The following is a 19,391-nucleotide window of genomic DNA, read 5'->3' on the forward strand; positions in this document are numbered from 1 at the left end:
TATATGTAATTTGTTGATCCAAGTTATCAATTCTGTGTAAGTGATTTAAGTAGCATTATGGTCTCAGTGTGGAGTATAAAGAGCAAATAAAACATTCAAACAATTCATACCATTCATAAGTAGTGGCCCCGTCGCTTAAACTGTTCTTGGTACACAATGAGGAGATGACACAAAGCGTAATTTTTGATGTTTGAAAACACCTTGAACGAGCATAAATAAAGTTATCCACTATATGCGTTCCATTATGCACCACCTTACCTGTGGAACACTCTGCCAATTAAACTAAAAAATCAAAAATTATTTTTTAGGGATAATTACGGAAATGAATGATTCTTAAAAATTTAACTTTGGCAGCGCACGAGGAACCTCGGTATTTATGCACTTTAGAAATTCGGAAAAGTGTAATGTAATGTATGACTGGATAACATAAAATTTTGTAGCTCTTTATTCCTTTCCTAACAGTTCCCTTACTTTTCCTCTTTGCAGTTGATAAGTAAACTGTCACAACTATTAGCAATAGCTCATAATAATACTGAATTTACCATACATACGCTATTGCATAATTATAGTATTTCGTGGCATTGAGATAGTGAATACAAGATTGGATTGCCGAGAAAAAAAGTATTCCGAAAATATATCCACGAAACAAAATCCTCAAAACAAATGTTTGTAAATAAATAACTATATATACACGTTTTTAATATGATTACATTTAATAATTCTAGACTAGATTATCATACAAAGTGTTGTTGAGTGTATTTATTACTTTTTGTACTAGATTATCAAGTTATTCAAATAAAAAGTAGATACTAAACTAGACTTGTATATCACCGTTCATTACCAGTGTATAATAAGGATTATGAAGAACAAACTAATTCGAAGCATTGAATAAACAAAGTGTTGTATGTTGCTGAAAAATTTGCAAAAGATGACTGATTAAGATTTATAGCTCATATAAATAATCTGACATAATGAGGTGCAGTTATTAACTTATTTGAACTTGTAATTGAATAAAATATGGTTAGTTCAATTTGACATAATGGTATGAAACACAAGCGGCTTCGGGTGTTTAATTGAAAAGACGCCATGGGTTTTCACGTTTCCATTCATTTGTGAAATTTTTTTTTTATCTGTTATGTTTCCGAAAATCCTCACAGAAGCAATGACAGTTTTAAGTAACAATATCTTTCAGTTACTTTTAGAACACCAAAACTATTTAAAAGATTTACGTAAACTTTTAAAAGTTGCTATGCTTTGGTTGTTGTTGGGAAACTAATGTACGGATTACACGTACAACACTATAGTTATCAGTTAGAGAGCGCCCCTGCACAAACGGATTTTTATTATTTGACCAATATTTACTTCAATTAAAATTAAATACAGCGTAAAAAAATCTACATTTGCATAGCAATAAACGAGCTATTAAGTTAATTTGGCACACCAGATGAGCTGTAGGATGTACTTTTATATTCGCTTAGTCTTTCTTCTTCTTTTACATATCTTGACATAGTCTGTTACTTTAATACTTGTCGTTAGATCTGCAATAAATTGGGACAAAAATGATAAACATGGCAAACTTTTTGAGAAGGGTAACAAATAAATAGTCGTATTTTACGTATTTGCTTTGATTAAATATAGATTTCACCTATAAAATATTAAATCTTACCCCATTTCTCCCCAAAAACAACAGGGCACGAATACTTTTGTTTTTGAAGCTGGTCATGATCGTTTGCTTCTTTGTTGAACCAATATAACAAATTCCCCTGTAATTATTTATATATCTTTATATAACCAATCAATGTCCAGTATCAATATTTGATGAAACTGCATATGTCAGAAGAACTACAGATCTCAATATTTATCATTTTGCCGAGACCTACTTTTGGAGAAGTGCCGAAATGGCTATTTTCACAGGAGCTTAGTATATGTATAATATGAAAAAGAATATGGAAGCTTTCAGAACAACTTATACTTATATGGCCATACCTTTTGTGAAGGAACACTTATTCCTAGTTTAGTAAAGATTGTACGACCGCTTTCTTCTATGTCAGATAACTGAAAAATATCAAGAATATATGCTTTTTACAAATGTTTTTCAAACGATGATTGAGCAACACGAAAAAAGAGATGTTGGTATGCAGAATGTTTGTTTATGTTACTCTTTGAAACGTTGTTTAGAACTTATAAGAAATATTGAAAGTTGATTGTAACGAAGGCAGAAAAGATGAACTTACAAATATTGTTAAGGAAGCTAATGCATTTAAAACACCTTGAACTTTGTATTCTTCTTCAAGATAGCCTCCAAGACCATAGTTGATCAACTGAAAAAGAAATTTTTTTTTCAATTCAGTGTTCAACTTTGTGTCTAATAGTAAAAGATCTATTTATTGGTTTTCGAAGAGGTTCTTGGATTCACCACACGATATATGAATTATAACAGCATGACCCTAATTCCTGCTATATGATTAGGGGAGAGGGGCCAAAGAACAAATAGGCGAATGGTTCAGATCTGTGATTTAAGAATATATATTATTGACCTTTTTTTTTCATATTTGCATTAATTACCGACAACGTTTCTGTTTATTCCCTTTTATGCTTACCTTAGGCATGTTGGAAGACTTTAGATTGTATCTGAACATGTTGGATATTTTACTGGAAACCAACCTACTGGTGTCATCGTCAACATCCAGAGAAGCTCTAACGAAAAAAAAAAACCATTATATTGTGTGGAATTGTAGTTGGCGAGAGAAATCAAACATAGTAAATAAAGGGGAATAACTCTATAACTTGAACCTTTTTTAATTTGAAAAGGTATGCGACTTGCAATGTCAAAAAAGCATAATACAAATTTCTCTGTTGTTTCGCATTTGAACGTTTTAAAATCTAATAGTTATTCTTATCACACCCAATAAAAGTTTTTATTCAGGAGACTAACAATAACGAATAAAAATTTGACTCACACTTCAAAGTAAGTGTTACGTTGTTCTTTGGGTAATGTCAACTGAAATAAAAATAAGTTTTGTGTTGATTAGTTATAATGAACGCCAATATATTAAAAGCACAAGGTAAGGGAAGACTAGCTTTTTCCAGTTTCCACAGAGTTTCTCAATCTAGAATGAATCGTAAATGGTAATATATAAGTCTTTCCTTTGAACATTCTCAGGTAATATAGCTGTTAAAATGTTCTAAATTCTACTCATGCGTCTAAGCAGAGCAACAGAATGAGAACTTACGTTTAGTGAAGCAGTCTGAATCAAAGAATCCACCTCTGTGTCTGTGAGGAAACCATGGATAATACTAATATAGGGTTTATTGTTGATAACCTCCTCCCTATACATACTGTAAATAGGCCTCGACATAGCTGATCGGTATTTACATCTTAAATTGGTGGTGTTCTGCATAGGCTGTAATGGTAATAAGTGGTAAAAGGAAAGCAACACAACGAGGAATGTGAATAACCATGACATAAAACAACAAATTTAAGTGAGTATGAGAAAAACGATCTAGAAGCATTACAGGTCTTAAACTGACAAAGGTGTCATGTTAAAGAAAATCGTTTTCTATCCAATGCACTGGCTCCTTCATAGAACTAATCAAAACATCTCGGCCCTTCGTTTACAGGGCCGAGTTAAGGGTTTTCTCATGAGAGATCTTGACAGTGTGTATTTGCTTATTTGCTTGGGGTATTTCCAGTTAACATTTATCCCCGATAACGGATCTATACACTTGTTTTGAGAAATGAACAATACCAATACCAATACACTATAACATAAAAAAATGTGTTCTTTCGTTCTAATTATGTAATGCTAGTCAATATTACCTGAATATGTTTTTGATTGCACAGTCTTCTTTTGATGGACCATATCGGCCATGGTGAATAATCGACATGATATGGTAGTCGATCTCCTCTGTGTGCTAAATACATCTTGTGAAATATATTCCCTGTATCTGAAAGTAAAGAAGGGTGCTGCATGACACAGAATCGCTGTGTTACAACCTACATTATACAGTTTCCACCTAGACCTGTCTCATTATCCAATGATCTTATCGCGGACACCTGGCTCTACCATCTTTCTGAAAGATCTTCAGAAAAGCTCGAGAGAACAATTTTCGATTTTCTTGTCTTATTTTTAAGAATGTGTTTTCTTACAACCGCTGTAGCGTGGTATTTTGCTTTATTAGCCTACCTACGTTATGGACAGGGGTCTTAAAATGTACATTCTCTGAATCATCCAATGTGAGTCATTCACTGGTAGAAATGTTAAACATCTGTATACTTTTAAGAAACACATCCATAAGTGGGTATAAGTAGGTATTGTTTGGCTCAAAGGGTCATTATTTGCTTCAACATTTTGGCATGTCTAGTTGCCTAGTTCACTACCCTAATTTGACTGGTTACGAATCATCGAAATCCGAAAGACATGTAATTTACCTTTTTTAACGCCAATATTTAATAATTCGCTCGTTTTCTCCTTCTCATGTCGCTGAAATAAGTACCAAAAGTATACCAAATATATTTTATGGATCTCAATGTTTCCTCAATGTGATTCAGAAGGAATGCAACGTTATGGTCAACAAAACTTCTTTAATGGTGTGAATCTAGAAAATTGGATTAGCTTATGGTTCAATGGGTAAATAGCTTTCTAATGTCCTTTGAGGATTTTAATATACTTCAGATAAAAAGAAAAAATAACTCTTACCGAGTGCTTCAACAGTATAAGCCTCCTTAAAGCATCTTTCCAATTGAATGTAGCTTTGGTCACATCACCGTTCAAGCGTTCCCATGCTATACTTATCCAATCATTCGCAATATCAATCAAGTTTTCGTTGTGTGCTGTAGCGCCAAAAATGTAGGCGTCAGCTGCAGTTAGCTTAGGAGAGTTGCGTCCCATGAACCTTCCATTCATAATATCATCAGCTGACAATTCATGTATAGTTTGAATTCTTAGAATGGCATCAAGCGCATCTCTTTGTTCAATGATTGTTGGGCTATTAAACTGCGGACAATCCAAAACTCTGTGATATTCTAGATAGAGACAGAAAAGAATAGCTTATTAATATTATTGCATTATGAGATTCTCTATTGAGAATTAACGACATCATTAAAATCATATGACTTTCCCATTTTTCTCCTTTTGACTCAAAGTACCTTTGACTTGTGATATTCAGAGATTACGATATTAAGAATACTTCGAAACGAAATGAAATGCCTTTTTACGCCATACTCAAAGTACATATTTGCCCGGTATAAAAGATGTACAACTAAATGTTCTGTTCTGTGATAATATAGCTGCGTTATGCTTTCAGCGGTATTTTAGCGTATCGTATGGCATTGGTTTTTGTCAAACTCCGACAGAAGTAATTGGTTACAAGATTAAATAAAAATATGACTTACTATATCCATATTTAGTTTGATTGGAGAACTTAGTTCTGTAATTTGCTACGAAATGCTTTATGATGACATAAGCTTTCACTGGATTATGAATGATTTCATCAATAGAATCCTCTTTACTTTCTGTTTTATTCTTTTTAACTTCTGACAATAACCTGCAATGATCACATTGAAATACAGGAAATCTGAAATAATGGGAGTCCAGTCCAACCAGTCCAGTCCAACTAAGCACAGTTTCGAAGAAAGATGGCCTGGACCGGTGAATTAAAATTGACCGACTCTACAGTGGCTATTGAATCTGATTGTTTGTAAATCCGCCTCTGTTTTAGTGATGGGGGACATTAATTAAAATAATTCAGTGATTATGACAATTTCTTCGAATTTTAATCAAAATATCAAATATAAACTGCAAAACTTGTTTGGTTGACAATTTGTTTCCGTCGTAGACAAGACTGTAGATCGAATATGCCTAATTGTATTATCCTTTCATGAATTTGGAAAGGTCGGAACAGAAAATACGAAGAAATGTCCCAGGCTATATCCTCTTAGTAGGATAGTTTGAGACAATCATGTTAAAAATATTAAAAGAAAAGGGAGACAACCAAATTCCAAACGATTTAAATGAAAACATTCAAAGGGCTAAATGAAAGGTGGATAAATCCTTGCACATGTTGCTACTTCTGTTCCGATTAAAAATGAACAATATCGTTGTATCAAGCTATGGTATGAATATGAATCTCAATCATGTATATAAGATTTATAGATTTATAAGTGGAGAGCACATAAGAACACAAGGAATGTTTTGGTATAACTCACTTCTTTAATAACTAAGCACATAACGTTTCAACACAATTTACATTGGTCGATCAGTTTAAGGTCGAATGGGTGATGTACGTCCAGCTGATATTGGTCACATTGTCCTTTTTCAAAACTCAAAACAAACAAGAGTATTCTTGCTAATGATTTCCTGGACCTTGTCTAAATGTCTTTTGCACTTCACCTTTTACAGTCATAAGACGACATAACAAATACTACTTACTGGGTAAGATCTTCAATTCTTATTTTCGCATACTCTATATCATCTTCATAACCAGTGCTTCTATAATTGATGACAACTCATATAAAAACTATCTTTCAAAAAATTAATGGGTCACAGATAATAATAGTTTAGAGTAAAAAGTCACTCCATTAAATATTACAGTATGACTGGAGGTTCTAAGCTAGTCTGCTTTGTCTCTCGACAATTGGTCATTTCACAAAAAAACATAATTACATCAGTAATATTTCAGGGAGAGGATAAACTCTTCAGTAAGTACGTCTCTATAGTCCCGTGTGCCTTAGTCACCCCAAAATGTATGTGTCTTATTTAATCCCGTGTTAAGCACTTAAAGAATTCGTGACCATAAAGATTCCAATAAGAATCACACTCGGTATTATCTGTAAGGGACGTGGCAAGACGTGAGAATTCGAAACTTACTTATTTAAAACTATCAATCGTTCTCTTTCATATTCAATGTATTCACCAATTTTTTCTGTAATGTTTTCTCTTTGCTCCAGAAATTGTCTAAATTTTGCACTAGAAGTAAATACATGGCCATATACACCGTTCAGACCAAACAAAACCAATAATAATGTGTAAAATTTGTACATCATTTCACAATTTACTCCTTTCTGTAAGTTTTTTCATTACAATAATCCAAATCAGCAAATAAACTAATGTATGTCCACGAATTTCAAAATGGCCGGTAAAAATCAATATGGCGTCATATGTTAGTAAAGACGTTTACTAAAACATGTTGTAAGTGCGACAGCTTGAACTATATATATCGATAATGATATGAAATGTCCCTTACTTAGAAGAATCTTTATATTTCACATAACCTTAAAGTACTATTAAAAGAAAAATCGATAAAATGGCAAAATTAAATTATTAGATTATATGTCTACTCGATATTTATCAATTATTCAATCGCTTTGTATGAATAAATATCATTTGTATTTACAATCTACATTATATTACATGTATCGAACATAGATATTGAAAAAGGAATTGTTGGGATTTGTCCATTACCCCCAATAAATTCAAACTAGTCCACCATGGAATCCGCACTTTGGCCAATCCCTTAATTGTTTTTTTTTTACTACTTTAGAAGTTCAAATACAGGTTATAATTACTTTGAGGTATATTAGTAAAGTAGGAGAAAAATAGCCAAAGGGAAAGAAGAGAAAAAGGAAGTAGAGAAAAGCGACTGCAATAGCCACTATTCTGGTATCACGAAATGCAGCGATGTGATTGGATTGTGCACCAGCAAATACAGCCCACGACAGAAAGGTTGTAAATATTATGGCTTTGTATTCACGGACATTCTCTTGAAGCTGTATTCGCTAGCCTACAAATCGCTTTATTTACTAACTTCCATGATACCTTGCTACAGTCAAGGTATGTAAAGATAGACAGGAAAGAGAAGCAGTCATATTGGGGAACGGATACGACTCAGAGGGTCTGTGAGGTATTCTCTAATATTGGGAGGTACTCATTGTACCCCATGCAATGCTTTGAATTATAGTTAAACACAGTTGCTCATCCGGGTACCGTTAAAACATAAACCAGTCCATTGTATTTTCAAAGGTATTAAAGGTAAAGTATTTAGAGGGTTTTGGCTAATAAATATCTGTGTATGACTATACAGTATTCCGAAGATTTGTTAAGGATCGCCGTTTCCTATTTTTCTAACCGATTTACATCTATATCATTTACTATTGATTAAAATTGTATTTAAAAAAATATCAGTTGCCTCTGCGGTCAAATAAAATTGCTGAGAATTCTTTCATTTGATTTAAAACGTACATAAAACATTCCAATATGAATTGAAAATTTTAATTCGCAATTCAGAAAAATTCGGAATCATGTTCCGTTGAAGACTCAAGATAAGAAGTAATCATTTTGATACAACGGATCTAGCTTTTTATAGGCTAAACGGTCTAAAGTTCTTCACGATTTATAGAGACCACCGAGCGTTGATAAACATTTCTAATTTTTACAAATATACATTTTGATTCGAAGATCGAAGAAATAGATTTTAGTTTTGGCTTATCATAGATATTGGATTTTAAAATAGGATTACTTTGACTCGTAAAGTGCGATGCGATACCGCTTAAGCGATTAAATTGAACCCTGCATCAAACATAATATGTATAGTTGTGGGCTGTTTTCCTATTTATTGTGCAACAAAAGAGAGTATGTACATGGCCTATTTTTATATAAAAAAGGGAACTTACTTACGTTGTAGACGACTTCTATTAAAAGAAACAACAATGCAAAAAGAAACCAACGTACATTTATTTTAGATTGTCTTTATTTTGAAAGATAATTAAGATAATAGTCATAAATATTTCGCTAAGAAGGATTAGTTTACTGACATTTGTTTCACCATTAAATTTAGTTTAATGTCTTGGTGTAATAATGTTAATTAAAAAATTGAACAGTCTTGAATAATTACTTAGGGAATGGAGTTATTTCCCTTTGCTCTTTGCCGGTATATTATGTGTCCAGCTTGTCTATGTCCATGTCGGACGACTAAAAAATGTTGACCAAATTTTTTTTATTGACCTAAGATTTGTGTTTACTGTTAACTGAAGTATTTTCCTTTGTTGTTTGTTGTTATAATGAACCGAAGGTTTTTTTTATTATTATTTTCACTAATCTTTGCATTTGATTGTAACGTATTGTAAGTGATTTTTTTTTGACTAAAGGGTTTCTGAATTACTGTTCTGATTTGACTATTGCATATACAAGTGTATTTTCATCACGTATTATATTTATCTGAAAATTAATGAAAGCGCTTTTTTGTCCTTGTCGGCCAATCGGATGTAGAAACATGAAAATGTTAAGCGATTCATAGGCTATTTGTCTATGTACACGTCGTCACTTTAAGGCTGCTGTTGAGATATTAAGAAGCTTGTTTGTATGTAATGTCTATTAGGATGATTTATGACCTGTATTAACTGACGATAAAAATGTCAAACTTGATCTTTATTTGTATCCTTTAGGTCAGTATCGTGACGCTGTTCTACAATTTACAAAGCTATATTAATAATATTAAAGTAGTTATCTACTCGCTTAAAGATGTAAAGCTAACGGACGTAAAACTCCAAATCACCATGTAGAGTGAGTCGTGAACCTTTACTTCGTTTCCATTTTTTTGTTTTTGATGTATGTATGGATTATAATGAAGATCTCTTCACAAGCTAATGAAATCAGTTAACATTAAGTCCAACTTAAAGTTTTCGATAAAGAGATGGCTAAAATGCATTTAGTCGCGTGTTTCACCAGTCACCAACTCCACACCGTTATATTGTGGAATAGTCTTCGATACCTAACCCTAAATATCTACAAGTAGAAATACGGCGGTGGCTATATACCGCGGCGTGATAAATAAATAGATGTAACAGTGCGATGGTCATTAAACAGGAATTTAAGCAATTTAATGTGTAATTATGATTATGAACAATAAAAAAAGAATTGACGACGATTATTTTTTATCATTTTTAAAAATGCGCCAGCTCAAAGGTGGTATGGACAGAATTATTTCATCTGACATAGCCTGTAATACATGGTGATATATTTTCTTTTGTAGTTACAAAAAACAAAGAGCCAAAGCAACACCTCAGTGATAAAACAAATAATTACAATTGCATTTTTTCAATATCCTGTTGTACACAATACATTTATTCGTATTCAATATTCATCCATGGATGACAACATCATTGCGGAAGTACATTGCGGACAATAAAAATCCATACAAGCAAGACAATTCCGACCATCAAAAATCTCGTCCAGAATGACAAAATCGGGAGTAAAGGTAGAATAGTAGTGGACTCCTCCAAGATGTACTACGATGTGTTTCGTAAAGAGTAAGCCTGGTTCTGCTTCGCGCGCTACATCCGCGCCACTACTACAATAGTCAAAACCATAAGATACAACCATGTCTTCAAGAATCCTTGTTCACTGACACCATTATTATATAATATTAGTTATCTGTTCGTAAAATTATTTTTGTTTTATATCATGCATATAAATGTAAATTGTTCCTAAAAATATTTATCTTCCTTAACCCGTTTCAGTTGGCCTTCAGTAGCAGATGTAGGGAAAACATGCGTCTTGTACGTGGTGATAAACTTTTGAATAAAAAATGCGATGTATAACATATGCAGACCATGCACAATTATATCATTAAATCTATTTTAGTCTCAGAGGTCTAGGTTAGGAGACATATTCTAGTTAATCAACTTTTTAAAATGTAACTGGCATGATGACGCCCTTTATTTATCAAGACAAAATTGAAATGGAGTCGAGTCGAGTACCTTAATAGTCTTCAAATTAAGACACTAAAAGTCCACATATTATTTCAAAGTGAAAAAAATTTCAAATTATTTGCGCTCCATCAACATTAGCCAATAAAATTAATAAGAGCGAAAAATGGGTCAATTTTGACATTTTACCCACGGCATTGCAAAAAAGACATGTTTTCACATAATTTTTGCATCTGTCAATATGCCAAGACTAAAAAACTTAAACAAACAAATGCAAGTAATTGCAAGGTGTTAAGTTACCTTCTATTTCTACCCAAATGCTGGTAATTAAAGCTGGTTTAAAGACGCCTTGTAGATCAAAGATATGTCGTTACACTTTCAGTGGATGTGAACTCGGCAAAAAAAAAAAACACAACCGCCCAAAAAAACCCAAAAAAAACAAAACAGCATATTATATTATTTAAACACCCCATTTACTAATAATGACTCTTCATGGTGTATCATTGGATGGCACAGATCTGTTGCACCCATTTCAAAAGCATTTAGTATATTGATGGTAAGTTGCGTAGATTTTGCCGTCGATTAATGAAAGCATTGAGAATTGAGAAACACTTATAATGAATGAGTTTACTTAGCAAATAACAGAAAGTAAAAGGTTTGAGACAAAATAACAATGATATAAAACTATGAATATTTTACAATGATGGCATTCTATTTGTATCGTGCGTACAAATTTCTTGCACAAAATATGTATTAGTATGGACTCTCTTACAAGTAGATGTCACACTGAATTGCTTAAGCGAGGAATAGTTGTTGCTGAACTAAAAGGGGAGGTAAATATTATGTATATCCGACATTCTATAAAATTACAATTCTATTAATACGTATCGGTGAGTGAAAGTAACGTAACTAACACGCAAGTTGCAATAGCTGAATTTGATAATGTTATTGGTCACTACCGATTGGTTTTATTGAATTGAAGACGAACTAAGTGACATATAATTTCTTAAACTTAATAGGGATATTTGATGTATGGAACCAACAATACTACCTATAAGTCTATCAAAAAAGCATAGTTCAAAAAATCCAGAGCAAATCAAACTGTCCTAATCAACTTATTTAGTTCATTAGCTTGACGAAACATGTATTAAAATGGAAATCGGCGAAGATATACAGGATGAATCATTGGTCTCAAAAACATTCTTGAGAGCATTCCGTATCGCATCGCCTGCAGTCGTTGAATCATCTGCATTTTGTACATCTGTTGTTGCTGAAAAGCATTCAAACCACCAACATTCACACCACTATTTCCCGATCCAAATTGCATATTTCTAGCACTATTTCCCGATCCAAATTGCATATTTCTGGCAGTATTTCCCGATCCAAATTGCATATTTCTGGCAGTATTTCCCGATCCAAACTGCATATTTGCCGCAAAGGCATTACGTGTTACTGATTGTCCAACTTTTCTACTAGGTATGTAACCAATTTGTGCAGTTCCAACTTCCGAGTTACCAGATCTCGACTGTCCTATGTTGAAGCTCATTGATCTGGAATTTGCGCTGAGGACCCTCTGTTGACCACTGTTTGATGCACCTCGAATCACTGTAGTGATTGCCGGGGTTACAGATCCTGGTGTGGTTTCAAATATAGAGTTTAATCTGTGGTTAACATCACCTTCAAATGAGAAAATACATGTATTTACTGAAGTGGCCCATAAAAACCAAGTTTGATCTAAACTACGTTTTGTACATGTAAGGCAACAGAGTTTAGTGTCAATTTAAAATGCCCAAAAATTTTGTCGAGGCAATGCAGATTGATCAGAAAACAATAGACGACGATGTTTTCTTCACAGATCCATGACAGTTTATTTAGCCAAATTGTATCAACAATACGTTAAAATTTACTGAATCAGATGCAGTTATATTTAAGACCTCTGCACTTCTAAAAAAAACATTATATGCCAAAAAACAAGCACTAATAATCCTTTGTCTGAAAGGACAAAAACATTTTATCATACATGAGATTTAATGTTAATGAGCTGTTATATACTTGAGACCTGGGTGAATATGGTGGCGCTCGATTGGTGAATTTTGATTCATGGTATCAACCGGAAAAACAGTAAAAACAAGTTGGGATAAGGTAATGATTTCGTAGAAAGTAGATGTGGACAGAATTCAAATGACGGAGAAAGAAAGAGAATATCCGGTTGGGAACCTGTTCATAACTCACCAATCGAGAATCGTCAATATCTCAATTCTATGTTCTATATCAAAGTTGGTAGAACGGGCCAACTCGAGCCAGAACGTTAGTAGAAGCCATTAAACACCAAAGTTACTGTTTACAAAATCTACAACCTCCAAAAATACTTTCAGAGCTCAGAGATTCTCCACCCAATTGTCGAAGTAATGAAATAAGTGAAATTAAAGGCGAATCCCACTGCTTGGATAGAGTTCAAGATGACAACTGACTATACTCGCCTATCACGTGACTTATCAGCGCGTGCTAACTCAGAAAGATAGCAGACGACAGACAACGGAATTGTCTTGTTATAAACTAAGTCTATCTTCATATCCTTCAATATCTAAAAATTTCACACTACTTACGGATCATGATGATTTCATTGTAAGATAGATTTACCCGTTCGCCTAATTCACTGATCATGACGTACAAATCATCTACAAAAAATATTATTAACAACCATTTAAATAGTTATCTGAGAAATGTTCACCATCTACCGCAGACGACATGAGCTCAAATTAGCCGACTATTAATCTACGGGCGATCTCTGTTTTCGAACGCGCAAAATTTTGCTAAAAATACGACATGAGCATAAAGCTTCTCATATCATCAGTACGTTACCGACATTTTTGGTCTGAGCACCTATTTAATCTATATTATTCTTCTGGCAGTTCTAAAAGAAGTCGAAACTCAGATGAAATAGACGTTTACGTCGTACTACTCTGCATCCTTAAGATAGCCATATTATAGTCACTGTTGAGACTTCTCAATATTCAAAATGTCAGAACAGTTTATTAATTGTAATCGAACCAAATTTTCATTCTGAGAAGTGATACTAGTTACTCACCAAACGGATTATTGGGAGTACCATTATCATCTTGTTCTAAAGCAACATTCCCTTCCGCCATGAAAGCCAACGCTCGTATCATAGCTGCAATATAAACACTTTGAATGACATTAAGAGAATAAAAAAGAGAGGGTAACGGAGTATATCGTCCATTTTGAAATGACTTCTTATACATAATAGTGGACTTATTAAACGTTTTGTATAGAAACTACACGCTTGATTAAATTTGACCCTACCTTGCCGATATCCACTCAGTATATCACGTCTGGGGAACGGGTAGGACAGGATTCGTCGGGATACAAACCCTCAAGTTAGTGGCATTAAACTTACCGTCAGAATACGTATCCGGGTAACTCGATTTAGCAACTAATGGCTGATTGCCTGGGTTTCCACCATTGGTACCAACAGGAAAACTCATCTTTTCGACGAGAGGAACTTGAATATTGTTAATTGCATCGACTGCACCTCCTTTGAGACTAAGTTTATCTGCACGTTTAGGTTGGGCATTACAAACAGCTAGGACAACTGCGATCATAAATAAACAAATCATCTTGATTCTGAAATAATAAATCAAGATACTCAGGTTAATGCGTTGTCATTTTACGCACCTTTCCGTCGACTTATAAGCTTCCTGAGCACTTTGTCGGATTCTCTTTGTGACCAAGTGCATAGGTATATCAAGTAAGATACTTTTATTTTCGATCCAAGGTAGTCTTCATCAAATTCATTGTGATTGTGGTTAAATTCTAATTCTTGAAATGAATGCTACAGCGAATGATAAGTTTGAGTAAGCGAAATGATTATGTTTTAAAAAATAGCATAAAATATATCTAGCTGAAATTATTAAAAATAGAGTGTAAGTAAAATATTCTATTCGTTAAAATAATGAAACTATCGTAGTTGTTCAAGCACATAGATTCCTTATAGTAAAAATTGTTATAATATCGCATAATAAGGTGCCGACAGCAATACAGCCAGTGTTATTAAAGTAAGTTTCTACTACATAGGAATAAAAATGGTGTAATGGTCAAATCGACGTAATGGATAATATGTTTCAAAATAATCATTTAATATCAATTGATGTTTTTGTCAATATCAGTGAACCCATACCACAACACTATCTTCCACGAACGACAATCACCGATTCAATAAATATTCAAACACAATTACATTGAGTCACATTAAAAATTGTCTACCTTCTACACACATTAGTTATCAGTTCCGTGGTCCAAAATGGTGAACAGAAATTTTCTTGCAATGTGCGGCATTTGAAAATAGTATTAAAGAAATGTTTGACCGCATTCATCATGAAATATATATTTGAATATAAAAATTATTTTTGGTTCTGTCAATCAGTCACAATACAATAGCGTATTGATCTGCGGTTGAAAGTACGTCCCACTCAAGACAGATCTGATGTCGGTAATAAACTTAAGACATAAACAAATCATTAACATTCTTAAAAAATGTGCAAAGCACCAAGAAAGTACACAAATTTACATTGAGCTATGGGTTTAACTCTACCATGAACTAAAATATCATTAAGATTCTTATTTCGTTTAAAAGAAATAACTAAATCTTTTTGAAATATATCAGGGAATTTTTGTTGGAGTTCCCTGTACATTTCCTTGATAATTGGTATGGCTTGGCAAGCTGTGCTATTGAAAAGTACAACAAATGGAATAATTTGATAATCCACTTGGACATTAAGACCATTTGGCTGTATTATTTTCAATTTGTTTATACCGAAATTTTCTCGAAGAAGTCTGCAGGTTCATGTTGGGATATCGTTTTGTTCTTGAAATTTTTCAATAGGTGTAATTTGGACATTATTTATAGTGTGATCTGACTGGTTAAAATGTTTAGCAACAGATTTGATTATGATTTATATCAAATCTATGGCCATTGAATCATGTTCTTAATTTGTTTATATTGTTTAAGAGAGAGTACATGATATAAGGTATATAATACTGCTGCTGTCACACGAAAGGTTGTCTGTTATTGGAAAGTTTGCATTATTTGAGGTGTTGTTGAAAAAACGAGTTGAGTTAAAAAAAAAAAAAACAAAACAAGAAGTTGACTTGAGATAAAATACACACCTTAGAAAAAGTTTAAAATCATGTTTTATCATAATTTGTCATAATTGTTCTTTTTTAAGGAATTTTTAAGCATATATTATATGAATTATGTCCTTGTAAACCACAAATTGTCAGTTTTCTTTCTACATACATAAAATAATGTATATTTGACATGTATACTTCAATTCTAAAAGGAAGTTTGTAAGTTGTTTTCATTGAGATATATTCGTCTTCAAGTGTCATTTTTATTCGTATCCCCTACAACCGAAATGAATGGTAAAGTATGAGTATAATTAAATCTACAGTTACATTCCCTTCCCCGAAATCAAACACAAACTAAAGCTCGAAATCAAACTGAAAACGTAATTTCATGTGTACGTATGATTATTCGGCAAAACCGTCATTGGGTCACCAAGGAGGAGTGAAATGTCCCCTACAGTAGTGATGATGTAAAGTGGATAATGCCATCCGTTGCGTTTACAGAGGTGTTGAGTTTGACACACGTAAGGAGAAAATTGGATTTGGATAGGTTTTCTCTGGTCCGTTTTTTTTTTATTGCGTATGCGTTTGAGTTTGAGTATACATGTAATCGCAGCCTTGGTCTGTCACCTTCAAATAGTTACTGATATTAGATATTACATTAATAACATAATATTCCCTCAATGTATTCTGGATAAATACCCGAAGATGACAAACATTTGAACAAAATAGCGGCTAAAAGATTGTTGAGTATTAATATTAATTAATCGTCAAGTTGAGATAGAGACATGTCAAAATTCTCCGCAATTTCATTATTATACCTAGCTAATGGTGACAGCTGCTTAATCAAATAGCAACATTGTTAAGAATTCTCAGACAGACACAAATTTAAGATTAACATCTTTGTAGTGACAATTCCTGAAGTTTAAACCAAAAACCCTTGATAAATTACCAGAGTTATCCGTGCACTTTTAGAATGAGATTCCCTTGGTTATCGCTATTATATAGACCGCCTTTTAATTGTAGTCGTTTATACTGCGATTTGCATTGTGAAAATGTGACTGATAGCTAAAACGTAAAATAGGCATGTCGGAGTGTTGTATCCGTTTTACCTTTGAAAATTGAAAAGTACCTGTTTATGAGACGGCTAGTCCTGACAAGAAGTTACCAAGGTGGATCCTAAGCAGCTATCAACCCAGGGAAAATAATATTTCCATTTATATATGGAACAAAATGTTTTATTGCAAAGCTAATTATGAATAATGATTACTCATAATCGAATATACCCTCGAGGTAGACAACACAGAGGAAAAGGAAGACGAAGTCAAAAATAATGTTTTTATAGTCTTAAATAAAAGACTGGGAACAATAAATAACAACTGTGGAAAAATGGAATGTTAGATCTAAATATCATAAATTAATTGTTATATACGCCACTCCGTTATTTTCATTTTTAAACATTGTTATAAAATAAATATTTATTGGCGTTATTGATATATAAAAAATCACCATTCAAATTAGTGCTAACCTAACACTATCACCCATATTTTCATGACGAAATAAATGAAATATTTGTTATATTATGATAAGAAAAATAGTTCTTTTAAATGATACATTGCCTAGAAGTCATTACGGTGAATATACGCCTGAATAAGCAGCGACTATATTTTCATTTTTAAGCATTACTTATCCGACAGAGGACAATAACTATCATTTTACAAACTGAGATAAGTGATATTTGAGAGTACAGAATGAAATAATATAACCAACTAGACAAATTCACTTACAACAATTACCGTTCAATAATATTTACATTACTTGAGATTATCTCCGGATGTAGTCAGACTTACTGATGGACAGGCAAAAACTGTATATTAGTGTTCAATTCAGCATGTCTGGTGTGATAGTACTATGATGATAACAATCCCTAAGCTATGCAATTTGCGAAATAGGGTTTCTGTAACTCCAGAGTAATTCTTAGGGTCTTTGGTTAATTTCCTCCCAATTCCTTTTTGAAAATATGAAAATAGTATGCCACCACTTGAGGCAAAATGTTCATAGATTAATCAAGTTATACTGGGTGCATCATTAATGTTATTGTCTACATTGTTCGGTTGTAACTTTTTACTTTTTACGTGAAATTGTATTTGTCGATTGAGATAGATAAATGATAAAGGGTTCAAATATGACATTATTTTTGGAAATACCATGACATTTTTTGTTGTTGTTGTTAAATTATTTTGTAAGCCGCAAAATTCGAGGATTTCTAGGATATCCAAACGAAATATACAAAAATTTCTATAAACACTCACTATATCTACTTCTTCTGACAAGACATTGTCATCTTACATATATATTATTATGTTACCCAATATGATGTAATGAACATCACGTAAGACAAGTACATCGAACTAAAGTTTAGGCTATAAATTCTTTAAATTTTGAGTAATTAATACCAATTTGAATTATTATCATGTTACGTGTTGTAATACATATACGTCTCTGGTAATTTATATTTCTTTTTCAAGGGGCTGAATGTGAAGCCATTATATCTCATTTTGGAACCTTCTTCTGAACAGGTAGGTCGATTTACATAATTATTTTAAAGGAAAAAGATAAATCACACGATAACGCGCAAACAGGTATAATGTCGATACAATTACTTTATTACAAGTCGACTCTTCGTTTTATTATGTATAATTACCTTTACTTGCGTGATATCATCAATACAAATTCTGTTTTCTGTCATTTATGCTTTTTTATTCAGTTACATTATGTCTTAAATTACATTGGACGTTACCAAAATATTTTTGGATGTTAATATTTTTTGGGCTGCTTGAAAAGTTCTAGGCCTAAATGGGATATCTCAATCGGATTTAAACACATTTTTGCCACCAACAAATACACTCATGTAATGAATCATAGACATACTGCCTTTATGCCAGACCGTCTTGTGAACTTATTCATCTTGTGGACCTACAAGATGTATGTCAGTGGATCAGAAACTTGCCGATTTTGTTTCCTCCTCTATTTTTTTTAATAGTCCACATGGTACAGAAAAGTAGGACGTAAAAGTCCAATCATATTGTTTCCATCTTGAAATCTGTCTTGTTTTCATTCTCTCTATATTCTCTCGTTATACATTACATTCTGCAGTTGGCACAGCGTAAAATTGGGTTCTGTTGAAATATTTCTCAGTGATATGATATTATGCGGAAGTAATCAAGCATTGCTTTTAAAAGGATACTACCTGTAAAGTAAACTTCTGAATTTCAGATCTTAAAATGGAGAGTAGAATAATTTTGTCGTGTCTGTGTTCTGCGTTTTTAGTGCAACTGTCCCTGGGCCAACAAAGGTTTGTCCTAAGTAAGTATTGCAGTTCTCTTCTATGCTTGATCACACACCACAAGTCCTTATGGGAACTGTTTTTGGTTACTATCTATTGTGTTCGTTGCTCCTACTCTGGAGTACTAAAAGTTATACCTGAACAGTAAACAGGTATCGATAGGCGATATCTGTATAAGAGCAGAAGTACATACTT

The 19,391-nt window shown here is 33.0% G+C and overlaps 3 protein-coding genes across 3 annotated transcripts in view; 1 reads left to right on the forward strand and 2 right to left on the reverse strand.

Moving 5' to 3' along the window:
- Positions 1 to 1,464: 1,464 nt before the first annotated feature.
- LOTGIDRAFT_228266 (hypothetical protein) lies at positions 1,465 to 7,105 on the reverse strand (the record flags this gene model as incomplete). The annotated part of the gene is made up of 13 exons (XM_009053252.1): positions 6,870 to 7,105; positions 6,432 to 6,491; positions 5,396 to 5,547; positions 4,701 to 5,026; positions 4,433 to 4,484; positions 3,821 to 3,948; positions 3,234 to 3,404; positions 2,961 to 3,001; positions 2,601 to 2,697; positions 2,235 to 2,321; positions 1,987 to 2,055; positions 1,667 to 1,763; positions 1,465 to 1,538 (listed from the first exon to the last, which is right to left on the reverse strand). Exons 1-13 carry the CDS (start codon positions 7,043 to 7,045, stop codon positions 1,465 to 1,467), a joined length of 1,530 nt encoding a protein of 509 aa, XP_009051500.1. The 5' UTR covers positions 7,046 to 7,105.
- Positions 7,106 to 11,852: 4,747 nt separating this feature from the next.
- On the reverse strand, positions 11,853 to 14,463 carry LOTGIDRAFT_152736 (hypothetical protein; the record flags this gene model as incomplete). Its single annotated transcript, XM_009053253.1, has 5 exons — positions 11,853 to 12,382; positions 13,312 to 13,383; positions 13,794 to 13,877; positions 14,124 to 14,350; positions 14,402 to 14,463. The coding sequence occupies 5 exons, from the start codon at positions 14,461 to 14,463 to the stop codon at positions 11,853 to 11,855; spliced, it is 975 nt and encodes a 324-aa protein (XP_009051501.1).
- Positions 14,464 to 19,123: 4,660 nt separating this feature from the next.
- Positions 19,124 to 19,391, forward strand: part of LOTGIDRAFT_228267 (hypothetical protein) — a 1,907-nt gene continuing 1,639 nt past the window's right edge. Inside the window, exon 1 of the mRNA XM_009053254.1 lies at positions 19,124 to 19,216. Coding sequence (XP_009051502.1) covers positions 19,135 to 19,216 — 82 coding nt within the window. The 5' untranslated portion in view covers positions 19,124 to 19,134. The remainder of the gene's footprint in view (positions 19,217 to 19,391) is intronic.

Source organism: Lottia gigantea, assembly GCF_000327385.1.
Source record: "Lottia gigantea unplaced genomic scaffold LOTGIsca_2, whole genome shotgun sequence".
NCBI classification, from domain to species: domain Eukaryota; kingdom Metazoa; phylum Mollusca; class Gastropoda; family Lottiidae; genus Lottia; species Lottia gigantea.